Below are 25,575 nucleotides of genomic sequence, written 5' to 3'. Positions count from 1 at the left end.
ATGGTGTTCAATACCTTGTTATTTCCATAATTAGGTCATTTTTTGTCTCGTTTCATTACTTGTGTACCTACTACAAGTAACGGAAAAGACGATAAGGAAATGTTTTACTCGTATTACTGCCCTCATAAGGCAATTAGCGGTAACTTTACTGCAAACATATAGGTAAAGTAAAATTCATAATCCTACGGACTAAATTGACAAATGACTGACAGGTAAAATGATACCAGGAACAGTAAAATTAAAATAGTAAAAAAATCAATATTTTTGAAAATTTAACCCCTAAAAAGGGTGAAAAAAGTATCCAAAGTCAAAAAACTAATATGCGTGGGAAGGGTATATGTCGATAACAATATATCGACAAGTTGTAAAGTACATACAACAGACAAGTTTAAATCAAGAATAAGTATATTTAGTTTCAAATAAGAGGTACACATTTTGGTTTGTTCTATGTATCTTCGAGGTAGTGGATGGATACCATGCATTTTTACCCACTAGTTTTAAAACATAAAAAGGTTTCCGAGCCTGTAGGTAAAAAATAAAATACCATGTCCGACAATAATAAAGTATATGTCACGCTATGGCAAGTATATCATAAATATCTATATAATTTTCGAATAATATTATTCCTGCTTCGAAATTAAAAATAATATCTCTAATTAGCGGTCTACAGACCTTTTGATCTGTCGAAATCACAGAAAAAAATGCTATATTGATTAGCCGATCAAATTGCCAATTTCATTGTCCCGTCTGGGTGCACCATCTACGATGTAATAATAATTTTAATATCGATAAGAACGACACTGGCCAAACTGTGGCAACATTCGTTCACACTTACTTGTCAATTTGGTCCGTAGGATTATGGATTTTACTTTAGAGGTACCTTAAGGTTTCTAACTGACACTTCCATTTTCAAATGTTTTTGATTTTACGGGGATTTCGGGCTTTACCGGTGCAGATTACTTATGTTAGATATACCTTTGTTCTTTAGCGATAAGACCGCCTGTTGTCTATCATAAGTAAGTGTCTAACATAGTTAAAGTTTTGTGCTTAATTTTTGATGTCATCTTGTTATCTTGGTGAACAATAAATAATATTTGTATTGTATTGTTTTTTAAATAATTAATATTTTTAATACTTTCGTTGTAATATGTAATATATTTTTCGGTAGCGCTGGTAGCCCAGCGGTAAGTGCGTGCGACTTTCGTTCAGGAGGTCGCGTGTTCGAACCCCGGCTCGCACTAATGAGTTTTTCACTTATGTGCGAAATATCATTTGATATTTGCCAGTCGCTTTTCGGCGAAGGAAAACATCGTAAGGAAACCGGACTAATTCCAATGAGGTCTATAAGTAGTTACCCTTCGGGTTGGAAGGTCAAATGGCAGTCGCTTTCGTAAAACTAGTGCCTACTCCAAATCTTGGGATTAGTTGTCAAAGCGGACCCCAGGCTACGATGAGAGCATATGCCGGGATAACGCAAGGAGGATGATGATGATATAATAAATTTTTCGATGGCAATGTTTCTTAACAGCTAATAATTTCTAAAAAAATGTTGATATTATATGATTCATAGTATTTTTTATATACACCTGGCAGGCAATTATGGTCGCGCGATAAATGATAAAACATCTGGCCGTTCCTATCGCTCTTACTAATAGTGCGATAGGGACGGCCTCATATTTTATCGTCTATCGCGCGACCATGCTACCCGTGCTGGCCGGCAATTATGGTCGCGCGATAAATGATAAAACATCAGGCCGTCCCTATCGCACTATTTGTAAGTGCGATAGGGAAGGCCCGATATTTTAACATTTATCGCGCGACCATGATTGCCCTGCTGAGCAGGTTCTGTGTCCTACTACTTCCTCGACTACAACTCCAGAGGTGATATACCAATGCGCGTTATGCGCGTTCCTGACTCTAACAGTCCGTTGACCTCTGGCAATCTTTTTCGCCGGCAACAAAACGCTGTAAGATGTGAGTAGAGTCTAGTGTTACTTAGCTGCGATTTTTTGAAAGGCGGACACTCTTCCCCAGTTGGTCTCTGGTCTAGATTTCGAAAGACATCCGCTGTGCTGTGCCTTACCACACAAAGCGAGATATTCACATTACCCCTCTTTTTAAATCGTTAAAAACTGAGAGAGAACATGAGATTTTTCGAACTCCTAAAGTAAAGCTTATAGGGTGAAGTCACTGAATAAAGCCGCTTTTCGTGTAGGAGAATTTGAGAAACCGACCGTTAAGAACCATTCACATTATACAACTTTCTTGCAAATTCCATACAATAATATCCAGTCAATAACTGCTCAGTCTAAACCTAACGTGATATTCTTAAGAAACAGTTGCTAAGTAGATGTACTGCCATATTCGAACAGTATTCCCAAGATGTGAGTAAGATGTTGCAGAAATGCCATTCGCTACAGCCTACAGGACCTGAAATACGACACCCTGTGGGGTTACTATGAGGTACTAAACGTTCAGTTTAGGTTGACACTTGAGAGAGAGGAACGGATCTTTAAAATCAACAATCACAAAACAACTGGTATAGCTGTGTCCCTTTCTCTCGACCTAAACTGAACGGCTTTAGTAACTACTAGCTTTTGCCCGCGACTTCGCTCGCGTTAGAAAGAGACAAAAAGTAGCCTATGTCACACTCCATCATTTCAACTATCTCCACTTAAAAAATCACGTCAATTCGTAGCTCCGTTTTGCCGTGAAAGACGGACAAACAAACAGACACACACACTTTCCCATTTATAATATTAGTATGGATCCTGAGCTTCTATTCTATAGCTAAGCGAATCCTATTAGAATAAGTTTAATTTGAAATGATACATGCACAATTGCACACGCCCCAAGCTGTTTAAAAAATACTAAATAAAGCTTAATCGTTTACATTTCATCACGTTTCCGAATAAAATCCACATAAGAGGTTCGAGTACCTTCTAGAGTTTTCACGTCTGAGTTACCATAGAAACGCACAGACGCTTCTCGAGTCCCCCGTCCGCAACGACCTCTGCACAGTTCTGTCAATTAAATAATCTTTCTATCGAAAAATTGAATCCTGCCCATGACCTTACGCTAACCGAGCGTATATAAGGATGCAGCATCCCAAACAGGCTAGTATATTGCCTCATCTCGACTGATACAGTTGGCAGCGACTTAATTTTGAGCTTGTATTATTATAACCTAAAAATGCTGCGTTTAGTCGTCTTGCTGGTAGCGGCGGTTGCTGCTTCTGCTAATGTTATCCATGAAAGCAATTGCCCTGTGTTGAAGCCGGTAGAAAACTTCAATTTAACTGCTGTAAGTATTTTTGATATTGTTCTTAGTATACTCACTTAATCTATATTTTATCGTATCTTTACAAAACTCGTAGGTATTACATATCCGATTGCAGTTAGTTGTATAGATAATTTCAAACCTAGTCAGTTATGAAAGGTAAGTAAAGTCTTCTGTTGAATTGTTGAATCAAAACGCACGCCGTATTTTAATTAGAAATTTGAAATTTTGAATTTAATTCGAATTTAATTTTGTTTTAATGTGGTTTGATTTTAAATTAATTATTGAATTTTATAGCTTTAATTTTTATATATTGTAATTTGTTAATTTTAAATAATGTAACGTAATGTAACAATATGGACTGTTTGTCTGAAATAAACGAATAAACGAATAAATACAATACAATGTGTTTGAGTTTCAAATACAAATACAAATACAAATACAAATCAAATAATTTATTAATAAAAACTAGGTTTTGAGTTTGATATCATAATGCCAGTTGATACAGAAAGTAGTAAATAAATAAATAAATATTATTGGACATTCTTACACAGATTGACAGCCCCACGGTAAGCTCAAGAAGGCTTGTGTTGTGGGTACTCAGACAACGATATGATATATATAATATATAAATACTTATAAAGCGATTTTTGCTACTAAAAAAATCTAGCAAAACGAGAACAGATTGTGTGTACGATTTAATGTACGATGTTCTATTTTATTCAGCAATTTATTTTTTGCACTACCGTCAAAAAGTTTAAGACCAAACACAATGTTCAGTGTCATTGTTATAAACCCTTCTAAAAATCATCAAACTAAATTTGTAATCAATAGAAAACAACGTAATCTTATTATATTGATCGGCAACCCATTTGTTCTGCAAGAAGACAACGATCCCAAACACTCAGCAAAGATCTGTGGAAGCTACACAGTCAATAAAGAACGCCAAGGTGTGTTAAAAAATATGATTTGGCCACCGCAATCCCCAGACCTTAACCTGATCGAACTTTTATGGGATGAACTCGACCGTAGAGTCCGAAGACAATGTCCGACATCTGCAACAGCTCTATGGGAGATACTGCAATACGAGTGGAAATCCATTAGCCAAGAAACGCTACACAAACTTATAGCAAGAATGCCAAGAATCTGCTCGGAAGTGAAAAAGCGTCGAGGAGGATTTTTCGATGAGAAAAACGTTTAGCTTTTATTTCTTATTATGATCCCTGTTTAAAAATTGTTATACGCTTTATTTTGTCGGTTGTAGGTACTGAAAAGTAATATTCTCATAGGAACTTCATGAAATGTTGATTATTTGCATATCTCGTGTTTGGTCTTAAACTTTTTGACGGTAGTCTATGTCGACTAATAAAATACCTACCTATCTTTAAATAATAATTAGACACATACCGGAAATTTGTGATAAAAGTCTTGATGACATGATCCTAGTAACGCACCAATGATAAACGTGTATGATTAAATTGATTAACTGATTGAAGATGACAAATACATATTTACAATAATTTATTTTGGTATTTTCATCCGATAAGGAGGAAAAAGTCTTTCGTAACTCGTGTCAATTTAAAACACTCCCTTCGATCACGTTTTAAATTATCACCTCTCGTTTCGAAGTTCCTTTTTTGCGCACTTGTATCGTATTTTGTAAATTTTGTAATCAATATTGCTTAAATACCCTCCACTTTTTTCCTAGTCATTGCAGATGTTCTAAGACCAAAATAAATCATTGAAGTCATTTGAGCCTCTAGAAGTTTGCAGCTTACTGTATTATATTTATTTTGTTATTTATGCCTTGAATGCCCACTTTTTAAAAACGCAGCGAGTGCAATCATTACGTACTTGGAGGAAAGTCAATTTAGATTTTGAACTAATTTTATTATAGTCTATATACCTACAGTCTATTGTACGAGTAGATTGAATTACCTTACGATAAATAAATAAATTTATTTTTTCAAACATCACAAATTACATAATATTATGATAAAAAGTATCGCTAAACTAGCGAGGTTTGTCTCTATTCCTAGTAGGTATGTAGTTAAAAATAAAATAAAAGTAGAGATAAATACATCCTGAACTTGAAAACAAAATATTACTGATACGAGCTCAGTATTATGTTGTTGTATACTGATATGAGGTATTTGTTAAAAAGTTACTACTTATGCTGACCTGTAGCTGATTATTGACTGGTTGATTAGCTTGTCTTTCATAATATTTTTGTAGGTATTATTTTGAATAAAACAACTTTTACAAACTCTGCTACCTGTGGCCCGTTTCTCGAAAGGTACAAGCCTTGTATTACAAGTGTGTTTCCATGACAACCCATACGATTTGACAGTTCGCGCACTTGTAATACAAGGCTTGTACCTTTCGAGAAACGGGCCCCTGCTATGAACTGAAAACTTGTACAGTGTACACTAATACAGTTAATACACTTCTGAGATAAACGTTATAACTATTAATTTGTTTATTTATTTCTTCAAAATTCATTCTTAAAGAGCCATTATATATTCCTTGCCGGCGGCAATATTTCCGAGCTCATATAACCCGGCCACTTTCAAACCAAGGGTGAACAGGCATCTTCTGGGCGAGCTCACTCCATCGTAGGCCACGTCTATGCCTTTTGAATGCCTGTGGCCAAGAGCAAGTAAATTTATTATTAAAAATAAAACTGGGTGTAGTTGTCCACTCTTAATATGTAATTATTGTCCCAGAGCTGTAAGAACCTCTTTTTGACACATGACAGCGTCCACAAAACGAAAACTCGCGCAACCTAATGAAATTTTAAATGAAATCCTGTAATAATATTTAAAAAAATCAAGTACTTAAAAACAATATTTCGCTTACTTTAAACATAATCTAACACATGTTATATTTTTGCGGATCTTCGTTAGTGAGTATTTTACGATATTAATTTATCACGCAGGATTTACTTATTATGTCATTTATCATTCATTTTTATTTTTAAACTAGTGCTGTGTCAGAGTCTGTCATTTCGATTCAAATGACATTTCAGAAAGTTGATAGAAATCGTATATTTGTTTAAGCGCCTCCTTGTACATAGGGCCTAATCGATTCAACCAATTTGAAATTAATCGTTAGATTTGGCAAACGATACGTCTTAGCCACATCGCAACATACTTCAAAACAAATGTGTCAAAAATGTGAACTTACAAATCCGGGACAATAACATTACTTTAATACTAATCTACTCATTTAACAAAACCCACCATTACTCCAATTCAAATCAATTGCAGTAATTTTTCGTACATTTAGCGCTAATTTTCCTAACAAACCTTAACAATTGTTGTTCCGCCACTAATTTCTTTACCGAGGAGGTGAATCAATCAATTGAATGAATGGGATAAATCGAATGACTCATCAACCCAACTGACCGACCGTGAAGGATTCGCGGTTGAAAAGAACCTATTCATATATACCTACTTGCTACTGTTTTATTGTTAACGAATTCAAGTAACTATGTAACTAAATAAAACCGCCTTCAAAAATAAGCGCATTATGACACGGAGAAACTAAAAAGCAAAAAATAATAAACCCTTGAATTCAGATTTCTTATCGTATTGCAATTATCTAAACATCCAAATTATAAACAAATCAATTATTTTTGTAGTCGGTACCAGACCTGTTCGTCGCCTTGCTATTACCTGTTTGCCCCCACCCAACCATACCCAGGCTGGCCCCGACTCCAAAAATAATTGATTTGTTTATACCTCTAATTTGGATGTTTAGATTATTGCAATACGATAAGAAATCTGAATTCAAAGGTTTATTCTTTTTTGCTTTTTAGTTTCTCCGGGTTTTGTAACGCGCTTATTTTTGAAGGCGGTTTTTTTTAAGTTTATTTATTTATTGATTTTTAGTGGTTCCTATTGATATTATATGCATCAGTCCGAATATACGTACAGTAGTGAAAGAATTATCCTTTAACTCCTAACCATTGAGGAGTTGACCTTCCATCATCAGCTCAGCCACATAAAATTATTACCATCAAGCGTAAGTACTGGTGTACCTTTGAAAAATACACTAAAAACATGACATGTGCCTATAACATTTGAAGAGTTCCCTCGATTTCTCCAAGATCCCATCATCAGACCCCAACTTGGTGCCAATGGGACCATCTCGGGGTTATACCCGTTCAATTAAAAAAAAAATTTGAAAATCGGTCCACGATTCTCGGAGATACCGAGTGACATACAAAAAAAAAACATTCAGTCGAATTGAGAACCTCCTCCTTTTTTTGAAGTCGGTTAAAAACTACGACGTAGGTATAGGTAACTTAACTAATCACAGTATCAAACAAAGTCGCTTTTCGCAGTCTGTCGGTCTGTCTGTCCCTGTATGTTTAGATCTTTAAAACTATACGCAATGGATATTGATGTGATTCTTTTTAATAAGTAGATACAGTGATGAATGAGGAAGATTCACTAGTTTCATTTTAAATGTACTAATCATCAATATCAGTTTCAAAAGTGCATAGCGAATATATCAATGAATTCATTCATAATTTCTCCATTCACTTTTGCAGCTGATAGTACATAGGCGTAGACGCATCAGGTTGATTTTTTTCATAAACCGGATATGTAATAAGTTAAAATTAGTCATAATATTGCTATATGCGACTAATAATATCGCTGATGATTTTTATTCTTTATCGGATTAACACCTAATATTAATAAATATTTTGATTAAGATCGTAACTCAAAATCAAGTTTGTTTTTTTAATAATTCCACCGAGGGGTATGACGAATACAATTTCGCATTTTACTTATATAGTAAATGGCTCCAAACCGGGGCAAACGACGTTACGGAGCCACGCTGTTACGTCATCGCCCAAATCAAATGTTTAATTTTATTGTATGTAAATTTTTTTTGTGTTCTTATTTACTGTTGATAAAGTTTAAGTTTCATGGCGCATTGGATTTATATGTAATGTCATTGAAATATGTTTTCAAGTAAAAAATAGTAAATTACAACAATAGTTATACACTACAAAAAACAGAGTCCATTTTTGCCAAAGGCGGGTTTTTAGCGTTGTGGTTGTACAGTCAACAATACAGCTATGAATTCAGACAAAGTGCCACAACTATGTATATAGAGCCTTAGTACCCGTACATAATAGTATATTACTACAGAGGCCGGGACAAAAAGGGGTTTATTTCCCGCCGAGGTATGTATAGTGCTTTTCTCAAACATGGTATGAAATAAATAAAGTCTACTGAAAATAGTAACTTTGGATGGCTGTATCTCCTAAACGGTGCGTCGTAGCGCAAAAATAATCGAATTTTCGTTCCCCTTTGATATCCCGTATACGCTTATAAAAAAACAAAAAGTTAAAAAAAATAAAAATAAAAAAACGAAAAATATTTTTTTTGTATGAAAACGCCCAAAATCAAATATTGTCTAGGGCCCGTACCAGTTGCAGTCGGCACGTCTATAAAACCCCTTATAGTTTTTTTCTAATTGGCTAAATACCTGGATGTTATGTCACAATTATCTGTGTTTGGAAATTAAAAAAGAAGACTTTGCCGGCCTTGGCCTGCAAGGTTTGTATGAAATTCCATTATCTATCAATCGTCCTAGCCGCACCTGCAACGTCATACTTCGCTGCCAATTATAAGGCACATAACATCAATATTTCATACCATGTTTGAGAAAAGGTATATTTTTGGCGCAGTATTTATTTATTATTAATTTATAGACAACATTGTAACATTTTCCCTACTGGATACTTCTTCTCTAAGCACGCCATTAGAAATCTTTAATTCTCTTTCAGTACCAAGGCACATGGTATGAGATCTCCAAATACCCGAACTCAGCGGAGAAGAACGGAAAATGCGGCTCGGCCGAGTACAAACTGGAAGGAGAAGTGATGAAGGTGAAGAACATCCACGTTGTCGACGGCGTGCAGACGTATATTGAAGGCTCGGCTAAGTTAGCTGCCGATGCTAATAGGGCTGGAAAGCTAGTCGTCTCATTTAAGTTTGGAGGTAAGTGAAATTATTTAATAGAAATAGATATCGCTGGTGCGAGGAAGAACCCTGAAAGACCTGTCCGCACTCTGTGTACCCAACTGGCGTGAAGTGGCTCAGGATAGGGCAGAGTGGCGATCTCTTGTGTCGGAGGCCAAAATCCTTTTTGGGTCGCTGAGCCAGTGAAGTAAGTAAGTAAGTTTTCCTACTCAGAATCACGATCTTTTTCAATCTAGGAACAAAAACAAGAGACAAAAATATGGTCCCAAAATGTCCTTTTATTTTGCATAATTATATTTGATATTTTCCACTTTGTAACCGCTGCACACATAGGAGTATTTGACTAAAAAGCTGGCCAAAATTAATTATATACATTTTCATAAGTAGTTCCATTGTGTCAATCCAAATATGCTATTTTATTTTATTTTTATTTTTTCTTATTTGTATCGAGTAATGGCCAGCCTTTTTAGTGAAATACCCCTATGTGCGCTGTACAAAGGCTCGTGATTCTGAGCATTGTGAAAAAAAAAAGTTTTTAAATCTTTTTTCACGAAAGTGCCCAGCTACGATGCCACAGACAAACAGACAGACAGCCACGTCAAACTTACAACAACACGTCATTTTTGCGTCTGGTGTTAAAAATGGACAAGGAATAAACAAATATAGGTATCTATTAATAACTGCTCATGTACAATATAACAATAATAATGGACACTTAAACAACAAATTATATTTATTTTATCAATATCCTTGTTGAGTTGTAACGGAATTCCTTATTTTTGTTGATTTATCATCAAACGATTATACTAAACTTGCTTACATGACTAATGATGATCGATAAGAGTGCAAAATGCACATACCTACATAATAATGTAGGTTAATGAAATATTGATTTCATCCGATACCCTCATTCATTATAGAGGTATTAGCATCATTTTATTTGAGCAATTCCCGAATAAATTTTTATTAAGCAGAAACGTCTGCTAACGATTCTAAACATTTTTATATTAAAGGAAAAAAAAATGGAAAAATTTACGCTTCCGGCGGGACCTTCCTTTTTTGTTACCAGATTTCTATTTTCGGTAACAAAAAAGGAAAGTTTCATACAATCAACCTAGGACATTTTGGGAAACCTAGTGGATCTTGCTCAGCATCATGGACTCTATCAGCCTACCAATTTTTATCCAAATCGGAGACGTGATCCAAATGTACAAACTATTCGGGAATTGCTGATTTGTGAAATACCAAAGTAAGAATCGTGTTCCGTTTTTTGTAATGTAAGTGTCCGATACCCTTTGTATAAAATTACTTTACAAACTTCATAAATGATTTACATTTAGGACCAATTGCATTAAACCGTCTGTCACCATTAAAGCGCTCGTTAAATTTTATTGTATGGGAAGTTCCATAGACGTCTGCTGACGATGATATGTCTGTCAAATGTGGTTGATCCAACTGGCCCTTAATAAGTTGGAGATTGGACCAAGTGTGTTTACGCAGGTAGCATCCCACATTAATATCTGTCCCAAGTTCCAAGGAACTGAGGACACCCCACTCTTGCCTTCATACCTGATAATACCAGTCAGCTCAAGAACAGGACGATTTATTTATTTAGCGTATAGCATCAAATTAAAAATAGGCAATTATTTCTACTTACATTTTAAATGTCAATATTCAGGGAGTTTAGCCAGTCAGCTGCGACAGGTCTGAGATGCCTTCTGGCAGCCCTCGATATCAACGAAATATAATTAATGACGGCATGAGACCGAAGGAATACATATTATCTTTAGCCCATCGTATGCTGCAGGCACGGATCCGTGCGTAAAATTGGGTCATCTTTTTTGCATTCTTTTTAAACGATTTTTTTTCTACATGGCATAGCCGGGGTTGATAGGTCGATACCCACGATTTTTTGACGCATCCGCACACGAGGGGTTAAGCGATGCATTATCAAAAACTTAAGACGCTACAGTAGCGAAAATGCTAAAATGGAAAGGACCCCTTTTAATTTGGGAATTTTAGTTAAAATTAAATATACTAGTGTTATTAACTGGATTTATCGAAAAAAAATTGTCCATTCAGAACAACTCAGTTAATAGATATTGCGAAAAAATCTTTTCCCCTCACTAGCTCGGAAACACGTGTTTTGTCCTTTAATACCAGCGGGTAAAAACGTATTTTATCCACTAGTGGGTAAAGTAATTTGACCTTGAATAACATCAAATTAACTGCTTAAAAAAATTATAAAAGTAGGTGAATCTAGTAATAAAGATGATTTACCACCTGTGGATCTACTGGAAGCAGTGATAAACGCATTTTTTGTGTTGTAGTTTCCTCGCTATAGTGAGAGGAAAAGTTTTGTGTTACACTCGGGTGCAAATTTATTTTACTTCTCGTGTGTTAAAAAACTCGCAAGTTCAGGATTCTATTCACGAACCACTCGCTTCGCTCGTGGTTCAACTATAGAATCCTTTCACTTGCTCGTTTTTCAATTCCACACTCGGCGTTAAAATACAACTTTGCCCCCTTGTATAACAAATAACTATTAAAATCGAGGTTCCGCTCTCGACTGTTTCCAACTTCAAAACTTAATCAATCGTAACGAAATTTGAGAATCTGAATGACAACGAAATAATCTGTGTCGCACCGTTTAGTTTTTTTGGCTAGTTGTTACCAATTTTGAATACCGCACCTTTTTTGCACCATAATCGGCCGTTTTTGGAAATTTTTGAAGGGCTCTAGCGTCTTTAAAAATAAGAATATCAAAAAAATCAAAACGGTCCGACACAGAGAAAAATAATAATAATCTGTGTTGAAAAAAATCATTGCTCTATCTTCAAAAACCAGGGAGGAAATAGTCGAGAGCGTTTGTATGGAGAATTGACCCCTCCTGTATCGTCTTCATTCATTTCCTAGTATTCGACAGCTAAGCTAAGTTTACAGCGGTAATTGCAGTTTACAAGTCTACGACACATTTTCAATGAGGGTGCGCCCGCATGAGCTGGCATTGGATAACTTATCTATAATCCTACACGGCTGACTGTAAATATTACTGTGTATGTGTAACCCTTAACTAGTTTCGATAAAGTTGCAATTTGTTGTAAAAAAGTTACTAACTTGTTCGTTTATCGCGAAGATTATCATGTTAGTGTAATGAAAGTAATACAGGCTGTGTGGGAGATAGTAAACATGTACTGATACGTAGGTACTTTTAATGCCTATGTACTTTAAACTGGTTTCATAAGTTTAATTAGGTACCTATAACCAACATTTATGACAACAAAATAGAATTCATTTAGTTAACTGGTCAATACATTACATCATGACAATTAATTGAAACAAACTAAAAACTAAACCTTAACTAAATATTCCTATTGATGGTAGTCAAATAGCCAGCCCCGCATCACTCCCGACGCAAAGGTACCCATCACGCTTGCTTCCGCGCTGAACCGCGATGGATCCTCTGCGCCAGGAACGACCCGAAGCGGGGGTCGAGGCCCCTCTCTTGCAGGCGGCGCCCCAGCTCCCCGAGGAAAGCTTTTGCTTCCGCGCACTAGCACCCGGGCTTCTCCCAAAATATAATATACTTAAGACGCTACAGGAGCGAAAATGCTAAAATGGAAAGAAGTTTCCCCCCCCCCCCCCCTTTCAATTTGGGGATTTTAGTTAAATATACTAGTGTTATTAACTAGATTTATCGAAAAAAAAATTCCATTAAGAATAGGTAACTCAGTTAAAAGATATCGCGAAAAAATCTTTAAAATCGAGGTTCCGCTCTCAACTGTTTCCTCCTTCAAAACTTAATCAATCGGAATGAAATTTGAGAATCTGAATAACAATGAAGTATCTTATCTGTGTCGGACCATTTAGTTTTTATGGCTAATTGTTACCAAACTTGAGTATCACACCCTTTTTTGCGCCATAATGAATAAGGCCGTTTTTGGAAATTTTTGATGGGCTTTAGCGTCTTTAAAAATAATAATATCAAAAAAATCATTGCTCTATCTCCAAAAACCAGGGAGGAAATAGTCGAGAGTATTTGTATGGAGAATTGACCCCTCCTGTATCGTCTTAATTAATTGAGTTTCATGTGGAGTCCACATAATAAGGAGTCAAAATTTTGGGTGACCAACAGGACGGCGTATAAAAGTAGGCTCTTTTGATTGCCTGTAGCTTATTTCAGAATAGTGGCAAGTTGTCTCCCGATAGTGACACTTGGCCGTTCATTGCCTGTTCAACAAGGAAATATTGACGCTAAGCAAAGAGGATCAAGTATTATAGAGAATTACTGTCAAAGTAAAATATATAATCATAGTGCATAGACTGCCATCTCTCGTCGTCACAAGCTTAAAACTTTTAAAAGTTTTGACAATCTGGCCCATATTCTCAGCTTGATATGTGTTAAAATGTCAATATAATATTAGCGCCATCTAGCTGAGCGTAGGTACCCCAAAGTGTAATGCCATCTAGGCCACCGTACCTTTTTCTCTATGGTACTGAGGTACGTTTTTTTCTTAGATTTTATCTGTTTATACGGAGTTATATATGTCTTTGACGCTAAGTAACTATGTTAGGTACTTATCAAACCAGAAATAGGTACAGAATTGTCAGTGTCAAGTGTCATAGTCACTGTGGTCAAATAGCTCACTGATCCTTTCGAGGTTGACAATGCATTTAGTAATTACAGGGTGGCTAGCCGAATGGCACAATCGCTCACGAAACGCTCACGAAACGAAGCGCTAGTAGATATCTATCTCTATCGCGCTTGCGTATTGGCGCGACAGAGCCAGCGGCGTATCGCTTTCGTTTGGCGTCGGAGAAATGCCATTCGGCTAATGCCGTAGCCGAATATTTGCGACGCGCGAAAACGAAATTAAGGTAGTCTGGCTTCTGAGATAGAGCGTTTCGTTTCGTGAGCGTTTGTGCCATTCGGCTACGTACCCTGGAATTAAATACGTTAAATATTTTTGTTTTATGAATATTTTGTTTGTTTGATTTAAGATGTGACTAAGGACTCCCCACTGAATATTCTGGCGACGGACTACACACACTACGCCATTGCCCACAGCTGCAAATACGACGAGAAGAACAAGAACCACCAAGGTTAGTTTGCATGTAGCTAATAAAATAATGAATCAAATCGTATTCTAAATCCTGCAATACCCGTCAATACATTCCTAAGGGTGTGGTCCATACTCCATATACATATTATTAATAATGTAGATATGAAAAAGCGCATGGCTGTTTCCACTCAATGTCAAAATTCTAAGGGGAATGTTCTTTTGCGATCGCATTCGTACAACGTTGTGTCCGTCGCATTGTCGATTGGAGAACTAGCATGAGAGTTTCTTTACATTGCAGCATGGCAGCATTATTTACTTGATTGGTGCATTTAAAAAAAAACATTCAGTCGAATTGAGAACCTCCTCCTTTTTTTGAAGTCGGTTAAAAACTACTGCACTGTGCACTTGAATGGTGTGTTGATTTTATTGCACCTCAATAGTTTGCAGTGTAACTTAAATCGCGTGCTAGTTCACAAGCAGACTTCAAATGAACATAAAAATATCGCTCGTTTTAAAGCTACAAAGACTAGCACAAGTTAATATTTGATACAATGCCTCAAGGGCCTATTTTAGACATTAGCTTAGCTTTTAAGTTTAGTCTTAGTTTCTTATATAATTATGTAAATATGTTGATGTAAATAAAGGATAGAATATTTGATAAGATCAATAAGATCATGGTATATTTATTGGTTTACGTGTAGCAGACCCTTTAGCACAAGTTGCCTTGTCGCGCGCGTCCATACATCAAGCGCGACTTCATGTATGGACTCGCGCGCGACAAGGTAAGTTCTGCTTGAGGGGCACGTATACCTACTCATATTTATAGATAAATATTTGCAGTATTCATTAAGCCCCATTTAATCTAGCTATTAGTCAGTATTAGTCACAGTATAATAAAGAGTACTGTCGTAGTCTACGTGATGATCGGGGGACTTTTCTACCTGGAGACAAGACATGCGTGGAAGTGATACCGATATCTGTATATCTAAGTCATTACATTATTAAAAACAATATTGTGACTTCCTCGAAATTTAATTAACGAAATACACTTTTTGATAAAATCAATAAAGATATGAAAATATTTGATTGGATTTAGTAACCTTTTTATAAGGAACACAGTACAGTCATCGTCAAAAATAGTAACAATTAAATATTGTTTTTTCTACTCGTCGACTTTAATCTGTCAATTAGGACACCACATACTAAACTATAAGTGCTGACTTATAGTTTAGTCTAAACTATAAGTCTTTGACACTTAGTCAACTATAATATTTCATTACAGTTCACTTTTAGTTAACTGTAATAATTTCAAAAATAGAACTTCATACAAGTTCTATACTAATTTGCGATATCTGGCAATTTTTTTGCATCTGAAACACGTTTTTTTTATCTATCGCGTTATCGACCAATCAGAGACGGTTATTACAAACAATTGGTTGCCAGGTAATTCGATGTTGATACAACGGTTAACGACGCTATTAACATTAATTTTAACTTGAATGATGATATTTTTCGTCCATTGATGATGAAGATGATGAAGATGATGACTCATAGAAAAAGTATTGTATACAATAGTGATATAATTAAGCTTTTCACTCTCGTACGTACACATACATATGTAACAAGGCCACTCAGCAAGCTTCGTGGCAACAATGTAAACTAAACATGGTACTCGACTGAAAAGCTTTGTATTATATCACGATTGTATAAAATACTATTATATTCATATCGTAAAAACCCTAGCCTAGTAGTTAAGGTAAATAAACGAAATATTGTTTTATTGATACGGCCCAGCCACGACATTGGTCTAAGCGCGACAGCGGTGAGCGGCAGCCATACGTGCGAATGAAAAGTCCCATCGCTGTGTATCGCTCCAATGTATAGCCACCGCTCACCGCTGTCACGCTTAGACCAATGTCGTGGCTGAGCCGTTAGAGGTCGATAATTGTTTCAAAGTCATTTGAAAAGTTTACTTAGTGAATAAATTGTACGAGTATATTAAGGTCATTCAGTTCAGAGCAACTTTTAGCACATAAAATTTTATCTCCTTCCAGATTTCGCCTGGATCTTGTCCCGAAGCAAGAAACTCGAGGGTGAGGCCAAGACCGCCGTAGACAACTTCCTGAAGGCCAACGCAAAGGAACTAGACGCCACCAAGTTCGTCCAGACTGACTTCTCTGAGGCAGCTTGCAAGTTCACCAGCTCGAGCCTCATCACTGAAGCTGTGAAGCACCACTAATTTTACCTGCGATTTTGACATGACGTTCAGGATTTTTATACCATGATAGACAGTAAGGTCTTACTTTTTCGTCTTTAAAACGTTTTGAAACTGAAGCACTATGACGACTCTGATTTCACCAGATAATTTGCCACAGGGCTACGGATTTTTATACCGTGATGGACATTATAATAATTTATTTCTTTCATCTTTACCTTTGAACTTAAACTTTTTCACGATTAGCATTTTCATTTCAGCAAACTAAAACATACCCAAAATTCTGAATTTTTCGTTATCACTGAAATGATCTTGATTAATTAAAACGTTTTTCTGTCAGACCAAACCAGATAATAACTATAAAATAAATATTAGATATAAACAATAAGTTTCAAATGCCTTTTTTAATTTAAAAATACATGAAACGAACTTTTTTTTTCAATAAAATTCCAGTATGAATGTCTCTTTTCTGTAGATTATAAAGTGGGTTAAATGGACAAAAGGCTTGTGTTAGAATCTGATTTATTTCATACCTTTTAGTTTACAAAGCATTCTGCTTTGCGAGTTTATAAAAATAACTAACAAGTTCCCATCATAATATTTTGCAGTTCTTTTTAATTACTACACCAAACACTTTATATGTGGCGCAATCAGTACATTCGCAATCGCCTACATTGTATATTACTGACTCTGTAACTGTGTCTCTTTTGTTTCCTTTATGTACAATAAAGCTTATACATACATAAATACATACAATCTATTTGGATCTATTAAAAGATAAAAATGAACATCCTTTTTTGACCTATAATACTTTACCCAGAGTAAGAGTAGGTATGAAATAGCAATGAAATTTGGAAACTAAATATGACCTTTTTCTATATAGACAATTAAAGGCTTAATATGTGATAGTTAATGTAGTTTCACCAAATTCAGGCATTACCTACTTGAAAAATTGTGTAATAAATAAAAACATGCTTTTTATTTCATGTGTTTTATTTGTTTTCTTTTATTTTATTATAACCTACAAAAAATAAAATGTATATTTACTTGTACCAAATCAAAATAAGAATAACAGCACATTTTAAGAATATTTTGTAATCACAGTTTTGGTAATAAGTGTAATGTATTAAATATTGGAAACATCACTTTTTCCGACAAACATTCTCCACCCACTTCGTCAGGTAATATTAAATTTATAATATTGTATAATTTTAAATAGCACAATTCTTTAAGCTATGTGCGTCAAAACGTAGAAGCTAAATTTGACCCCCTTCCCGAATTCTGATTCAGCTGAAACTTTGCGCACATATTATGTAAGTTTTAATATTTATGAAATCAGTACATGTGTAAAATGAAAAGAAAAAACATAAAACTAACATAAAAAGAACTTAAACTACGAAACTTAATATAAAGCAATCCAAATTCAGTCAGCATCAATAGCAGATGAACCAATCGCTTTCAAAGAAGTAATAGGAAATTGTACATATAAAGTCGAGATAATTATGTCTATTTGTGAGTGTGCACTGGAAAACGTCCCACTTTATCGATTGCTATAAAGCCGCTTTGTTAGCTTATTCATATAAAGCTACAAGTAAATCTCGCCTTAACCGCTCACACGCCTTGTTCCAGATCTGTCCCAGACAATTTAAACTGTAATTAACAAATTGAAGGTTATTAATTCAGTAGCAAATTTTTGACAACGGCATTCCAGGGGTAATGGTAACCGACAAACTGGGACCTTTTACTAAACACACTCAAATTTGTAGATGTTACAATACTTCGAAGCGTAATTTGACCCACTACTTTTGATGCTATCTGAACAACCTAATTACCAAAAATTACTAGTAAAGAAGTCTGTTTCGAACTTCTGTCCGAATTGACACTCTGCATCCGAGAACTCTTTGAAAACAAATGACTGTCGGTGTTCTGCCAGCTCCGCGTATTTTGACAAGACATTTTCCACTTTCTTGAGTGATTCTCCTTCTAGTTTTTGCTTGTTTCTTGATAAAACCCAGGAGAAAACTGTGAAGAAAAACAGAAAGTAGGTATTAATTACAGATTTCAATAAAATAAAGAAAACGTTGATAATTATGATATAGCACATTACGATATAAGTGCGGAAAAGAGAAAATTCGTAACTCGTGTCGGGAGTGTTTTAATTTATGGCCACTCATTTCGGACTTCCTTTTTTCCGCACTTGTATTATAGATTAACGTACCGTAATGGGTTCTCGGCTTCTTCTTGAAAGTCTTGCAGGTGTATGCGATGGCATAGTTGTCGTAGTCAGTGGACAGAATGAAGAAGGGGAACTGGAGCACTTTGTCTGAAAATAAATAAAATATTCATTTTAACTGTCTTAATAATTAAGAATTCATTTTAACTGTTTTCTTATGCGCACTACCAAACGCCGCAGAGTAGCAATCTATCTCTATCGCTCTTGCGTATTGGCGCGAGAGCCAGATTGAAATGCCATTCGGCTACGGGGAAAGGAGTGGAATTCCTTGCCAGCGGCTATATTTCTGAGTTCATATAACCCGGTAACCTTCAAATATAGGGAGAACAGTGTGCATAGCCGAATACACAAACGCTTACGAAACGCTCACGATAATATCTCTTTCGTAGCTATCTATCTCTATCGCTCTTGTGTATTGGCGCGACAGAGCCAGACTACATTTCTGCGGCGTTTCAGTGGCGTTTTTCGTCGCAGAAATGCCATTCGGCTATCGTCATCCATCGTAGGCCACATCTTTGCCGTTGGGTAGTCTGTGGTCAAGAGTAAGCCCAATTATAATTTAAAAAAAAGTTTGTCAAAAAATTGTAAGGAAGAGGTGTTTTCAATAACTGTGACTGTAATAATGCAATAGACTTGTCACAGGAAAACCAATCTAAAGAAGATGACATTTGTTGGGGTTGCGATAATGAAACAAACTGTGTAGAGCTTTTCACATTTCTTATGTGTCGTTTGTAAAATGAAATGAAAATAATTTTCTATGTATCAAAAGTATCTTACCCGCATTCTCGTAACTAACAATGAACTGCGCCTTATTCCCAGCGTCGAAAGTTGGATCCACCCTAGCCAGATAAGACTTCTGAGTCCTGTTTCCAAGTTCGGCGACCACATAAGTCTCCTTCAAGGTGTAACCCAGGTTGTCTTCTTGGAAGTCTAGCGTGGCGCAGTCGTAGATTGAGCGTCCGTCGCTGGCGTAGCTGGCCACGTTGAACCAGCTACCTGAAAACTGAAGGAGAACACTTGTTAAAGTTTTATCACTTTTACTAAACATTTAGCATTAACTTCACTGACTTTGTTTAGTAATTTGACTGTGGGATATCCAGGGTCATATGGATTGTGGGCGAGGTTCACTATTATCTTGCAGAAACTTTTTTCGTATATATTTGATTTGCTTAATAGTTCTTGGCAGAAGTCACGTTTGGCAGAAATACCTTACGCAGAATATGCTTTGGCATAAATCATTTCGCAGATTTTTATGATACCGAATCGTACGTTGGCATAATGTTGATGACTATAATAGTCTTCTAGTCGAATAGTACTTTCACAGACAATATTTGTGCATAATATTTAGACAGCATAAAGTTGCAATTTGCTTTTTGATAGCGAGTCAGATGTGTTGGGGATGCAAGATACCTAACACTCCTCGCTTCGCTCGTCGTCGTACCTAACGGGGGCTCTGAGACAGTATTTCCTTTTCGATAGCTTGTCATAATTCTGCTCTTGTAATACTATGCTATATGATTATTATGGTTCATTATAATTATGGTACAACACTGTAAAATGCTGAAATGAATGTGGGCAGGCCATGTGGCACGAATGAACCAGGACAAACGGGCGTATAAAGTAACTACGTGGCCAGGACCACTCGGTACACGATCTCAAGGAAAACCGAAAGGACGATGGGCTGACGAGATAGTTAGAGCAGCTGGAAAAAACTGGATTCTAAGGGCAATGGATAGAGACAATTGGAACGATATGGAGGAGGCCTTCACTCGTAGAGAGGTCCTTAAATAAATATTTTACAAAATAATAAATAATACAGATATAAATTAATAATTATGTACAAATTAAATTAAATTAAATATTATTCTCAATCAATACTTAATGAAATAATATTTAAATTGTAATTGTAATGTTATATTTAAAAGCATGACAAGGAATGTTACTTAAAAATTTATATTTAATTTTTTAATTATGGAATGATTTTTTAAACTATGCTAGTTTTTAGGGTTCCGTAGTCAACTAGGAACCCTTATAGTTTCGCCATGTCTGTCTGTCCGTCCGTCCGTCCGTCCGTCCGCGGATAATCTCAGTAACCGTTAGCACTAGAAATCTGAAATTTGGTACCAATATGTATATCAATCACGCCAACAAAGTGCAAAAATAAAAAATGGAAAAAAATGTTTTATAAGGGTACCCCCCCTACATGTAAAGTGGAAGCTGATATTTTTTTTCATTCCAACCCCAACGTGTGATATATTGTTGGATAGGGATTTAAAAATGAATAAGGGTTTACTAAGATCGTTTTTTGATAATATTAATACTTTCGGAAATAATCGCTCCTAAAGGAAAAAACAGTGCGTCCGGGGCCCTCTAACTTTTGAAACATATGTTTAAAAACTATGAAAAAAATAGCAAAAGTAGAACTTTATAAAGACTTCCTAGGAAAATTGTTTTGAACTTGATAGGTTCAGTAGTTTTTGAGAAAAATACGGAAAACTACGGAACCCTACACTGAGCGTGGCCCGACACGGTCTTGGCCGGCTTTTTAAGGAATAAAGAGGCTTTATTATTATTATTATTTTATAATTATGCTAAATCAAAGTCTACCAAAGTAATGTTCTGTGAAACAATATTCTGCCAAATATGTCGTATGCAGGGTAGTAATAATGCCAACTAAGTTTTCTGCAATATTACCATTCGACCTAATGTTTTTCTGCGAAACATGTTATGCGAAGTGTGTTGTGTGTGAAATTATTCTGCCAGATGAGGGTAACCCGTCAGCGAAGGTCAATCGGTCAATGTGATAATTTAGTGATCAACCCCTTAACTGACAGGAGTGGCACTGAAACAGTTTCATGCACAGATGTCATATATACCATAGATCAAGCAAACGTATCTACTTAGCGTGTCAAATGAACTCAGTGAAATCCACTGAGTTGTCCGTCTTTACTCGCAGCTTGCAGCTTTCGGGTGTCAATTTTTGTAAGTTGAAGTCAACCAAAACATAAAAAATGCCTCGTTACGTGATATTCAATTGCAACAACACAAAAATTATGAACAATCAAGAGCCTGAGACATATTTAAAATTACAGGCAAGAATCAACTTCAGTACAAAATTTGACACGCTCGGCCCCTATACAAATATATGAATTTGTTTCTTCTATCTAAATTAAGTTCTGTGGTTTCATGTGATCTGCATACCCCGCTTGGAAATACAGGCGTGAGTTTATGTATGTGTGTGTATGTGTGTTAGTAACTTCAATATAAAAACACTAACCTAAGAATGTATTGTGGTATACTTTACCAAGACATTATTGAAGTCACAATTAAGTTAATGATTCGGCTAAGCGTGCGTTCCTTATGTCTAATCGATCCGGCCAGGGCCGCCATGTAAGGTTTGACATCGGGAGGAAACTTTTTCAAATGTAAATCCAGATCAAGTACAAGTCATTACACGTTTTGCTTCAATGGAGAAGATCACCATTTACCAAAGTGGCCTGATTCGAACTTTGACATATATATTTGATATGCATATCCGATTCATATCCTGTCTATCTAGAGCAAATGTTGTGCGTAGATTTCTAGAATTTGAATCAGGCCTTTGAAAGATTGTCGTTGATACAAGGCTAGAAGTGAGTGCTGAGGTGACAAAAGATAGACAAAAATGGAAGAGGAAGACAAGTTGTACTGATCCCACATAACGTGGAATAAGGGTAGAGATAGTGTTTTGGTTACTAACAAATTATTTTCTTTGTTGTTTGTTACCTACATCTATCACAGATTTAATTAAAAAGGAAGATAATATATTAATAAAAAACGCTATCAAAAACCAATCAATTAGTAATAAATTGTGTTACTAATGATCAATCATCTCTAAAAAAATAATATTTACTAAAATACTATTTTGATTAACCGCAATCTACTTACATTGTATCGAAAGTATGACGGCATGATTATTGATTAGATATATCTTGATGACTAATGATAATTTGGGCGAGGTGAAAGTATATTTCATAATATTTTTACACGCGTTTTTCAATACCTGACTATTAACTTTGTACTTGCAATATAAATCTTTTAGCACATATGAGCGAAAAGAAAATGAATAGGATAGAAAAACAAACAAAGAAAAAAATATTTTTCAATTATAACAAACAAAAATAAAGTAACCGTGGACATAATAAATAAAAACTTTTAACTAGAAAAAAAATCGCCTTATTACGCCTGAGGATAGAATAAAATATAATATAATACATTTTAATCATGCGAATTAAAAAAATGCATAATTGTTTGCACTATTGTTGCATTTAGGACAAAACGCAAATTAAAACCTTAATGTATAAATTACTGTATATTTACTCGTATGAGCTGCAGAACATATTACGCGACTTTACCGCCGTAGGGCGCAAAGCCACTGACCCCACTGTAATCTGTCAAATCGAAACTTTACCTATTTTCTTATTGTAAAACTGTGTACAATTTATGAAGAGAGGTAATCTGCACCTTGCGTCGAATTATAACACTGTTCGATCGTGTTTTGAATTTCCGCCACTCGCTTTAAATTTACTATTAAATTTGCCGCACTTGTATTGTAATATACGTTTTCACTTACAATAGGCTACTTGCCTCCTAGTCAAATCAACTTTTTTTTTAAGAACTGTCAAAACGCACTTGAACGACTTGCTGATATGGAATTTATATGAAATCAAATTGAATGACGTCACGGTCAACTCAGTTACTTTATATATTTCTGCCTGACTTATTAAATGGAAATTGGATAAGAAAATAACTTCTATCCATGTTTTTCTTATAATTATCTGATGTTTTATTTCGTGCATGATATAAAATATTTTATATTAACTACAGTCAAGTTCCCTATTTGTGGGTGGAAAGGTGGAATTATAATCCATCTTACCTTAGTATAATCCAAGTTTTCCTGTATTTTGATAGTTGGACATTCTCCCTGTATATTCTCCGCCAGAGCCCCAAAAGCGCCTAGCAGACAACATAGTAAAAATAACATTCTTGTGTATTTAAAGAAGTATTTTATGTATTTAAACAAGTACTCGGACTGAAGGTATGATATCGAATGCTAGCGCGTCGCATCCCACACGATAATTATCCAATGAAAATGACCCCTGAGTAAAGTTGTTTTATATTGAAATTGCTTGTTAAATTGAACAAACGTATGGAGTTTCTTTTAATGCTTCCTCTGAGTATTAATAGCGCCACGTGGGTTAGTTTTCAAGGTCTTGTGTTTGTTTATAATTTACCTACAATACAATACGATACTCTTTTCTCCTCACTAGCTCGGAAACACGTGTTTTGTCCTTTAATACCAGCGGGTAAAACGCATTTTATCCACTAGTAAAGTAATTTGACCTTGAATAAAGTCAAATTAACTGCTTTAAAATTGATAAAAGTAGGTGAATCTAGTAATGAAGATGATTTACTACCTGTGGAACTACTGGAAGCAGTGAGGGGAAATACTCATTATTCCACTCCTCACATAGTTTACAAGTAATGCACAAGAAACATAAACAAATTAAACAGAGGTAACAACAGGCGGTCTTATCCCTTAAGAGCGATCTCTTCCAGACATCCTTTGGGTACTGGAGTTAATATAATCAGAATATAATGGTAGGTGGCTCTTAGAAATATGATATGTAGAATTTAAATACAACCAAACAACACGAAACACTCATGCAAATAAGTATACATAAATAAGTATAACCATAAACATACATGCACATACACACATAAATACATACTTAAAAAGGTTTATATTAATAAAGAAACAAACAACAGTGTCATTCATAAAATCTAAGGAAGGGAAAGATAGTATTCTTTAAGATTTTTTTTTATGGGATAGGAGGCAAACGAGCAGACAGGTCGCCTGATGGTAAGCGATCACCGCCGCCCATGGACACCCGAAACACCAGAGGTGTTGGAGGTGCGTTGCCGATTTGATTTAAAAGAGGCAATAGATTGAGAACGTCTTTATTCGTCGTTATTTGTAATATTTTCAAGTAAAAGGTACGTTGTCGCTTATCATAAGGATGAAAAATTTCGTATCTTTAGTGACAATCAAGAGCTGCATTTCTACGACGAATAAGTATCCTCTTTCGTGAGAACTACACACTTGGCCAATTACTGGTAATTTTAGATAAGATCGATGCAGTGCTTATTATCTTATGGTCTAAAACTAGACCCTCGCGTCTAGTTTTAAACCGTACAAAAGGAACCCTCTGTCACAAATCCAATTATCTAGAGATATTATTATAATCGAAAAAAAATTGTAAGATCCTTTCTTATTTATGCTATATGGCGCATTACCTTATAAAATGCACTTTTACGCACAATTCTCTGCGATAATTAGCACTTTACATGCCTAGTCCTGTTACCTAGTTTTCACACTTGTTTGGATTTCAATACAATGTACATACTTACTAATATAACAACTTCATTGAAGTGTTACAAGATAATAGTAATGGTCCACTTTAAGTCGGCTAATGAATCAACATACCTGTCACAATATTATAAGTTTTTTTATTATCTAGATACATGAGGAAATTACAATAGTGAAACTTAGAAAAACCACATAACGTAACAGATACTTAAATCTAAAATGGGCCATTGAGACAGGCAAGCAAGGCACTGATTGTACTAATATAATATACAAGGAAGCCAGTGGCATCGCAATGTTGATACGATGTGCGAGGAATTCGCCAGGGTGCGTAGCCGAATGGCATTTCTCCGACGCCAAACGAAAACGAAACGCCG

The 25,575-nt window shown here is 35.5% G+C and overlaps 2 protein-coding genes across 2 annotated transcripts; one reads left to right on the top strand and one right to left on the bottom strand.

Moving 5' to 3' along the window:
• Positions 1–3,116: 3,116 nt before the first annotated feature.
• Positions 3,117–17,540, top strand: LOC125232483 (bilin-binding protein-like). The gene is made up of 4 exons (XM_048138166.1): positions 3,117–3,303; positions 9,086–9,299; positions 14,283–14,384; positions 16,399–17,540. The coding sequence occupies exons 1-4, from the start codon at positions 3,193–3,195 to the stop codon at positions 16,581–16,583; spliced, it is 612 nt and encodes a 203-aa protein (XP_047994123.1). The 5' UTR covers positions 3,117–3,192; the 3' UTR covers positions 16,584–17,540.
• Positions 17,541–18,187: 647 nt separating this feature from the next.
• On the bottom strand, positions 18,188–23,896 carry LOC125232482 (insecticyanin-A-like). Its single transcript, XM_048138165.1, has 4 exons — positions 23,708–23,896; positions 19,570–19,795; positions 18,778–18,882; positions 18,188–18,581 (listed from the first exon to the last, which is right to left on the bottom strand). Exons 1-4 carry the CDS (start codon positions 23,813–23,815, stop codon positions 18,388–18,390), a joined length of 633 nt encoding a protein of 210 aa, XP_047994122.1. The 5' UTR covers positions 23,816–23,896; the 3' UTR covers positions 18,188–18,387.
• Positions 23,897–25,575: the final 1,679 nt, after the last annotated feature.

Source organism: Leguminivora glycinivorella, chromosome 13 (genome assembly GCF_023078275.1).
Source record: "Leguminivora glycinivorella isolate SPB_JAAS2020 chromosome 13, LegGlyc_1.1, whole genome shotgun sequence".
NCBI classification, from domain to species: Eukaryota; Metazoa; Arthropoda; class Insecta; order Lepidoptera; family Tortricidae; genus Leguminivora; species Leguminivora glycinivorella.
This window is presented reverse-complemented; position numbering and strand designations above follow the sequence as displayed.

Coding starts and splice junctions, on each gene's coding strand:
- LOC125232482 (XM_048138165.1), bottom strand. CDS start 23,815: ATGTTATTTTTACTATGTTGTCTGCTAGGCGCTTTTGGGGCTCTGGCG. Junction 19,796..23,707: donor AAAACTTGGATTATACTAAG/GTAAGATGGATT, acceptor GTTCTCCTTCAG/TTTTCAGGTAGCTGGTTCAA. Junction 18,883..19,569: donor TGTTAGTTACGAGAATGCGG/GTAAGATACTTT, acceptor ATTTATTTTCAG/ACAAAGTGCTCCAGTTCCCC.
- LOC125232483 (XM_048138166.1), top strand. CDS start 3,193: ATGCTGCGTTTAGTCGTCTTGCTGGTAGCGGCGGTTGCTGCTTCTGCT. Junction 3,304..9,085: donor AAAACTTCAATTTAACTGCT/GTAAGTATTTTT, acceptor ATTCTCTTTCAG/TACCAAGGCACATGGTATGA. Junction 14,385..16,398: donor GAAGAACAAGAACCACCAAG/GTTAGTTTGCAT, acceptor ATCTCCTTCCAG/ATTTCGCCTGGATCTTGTCC.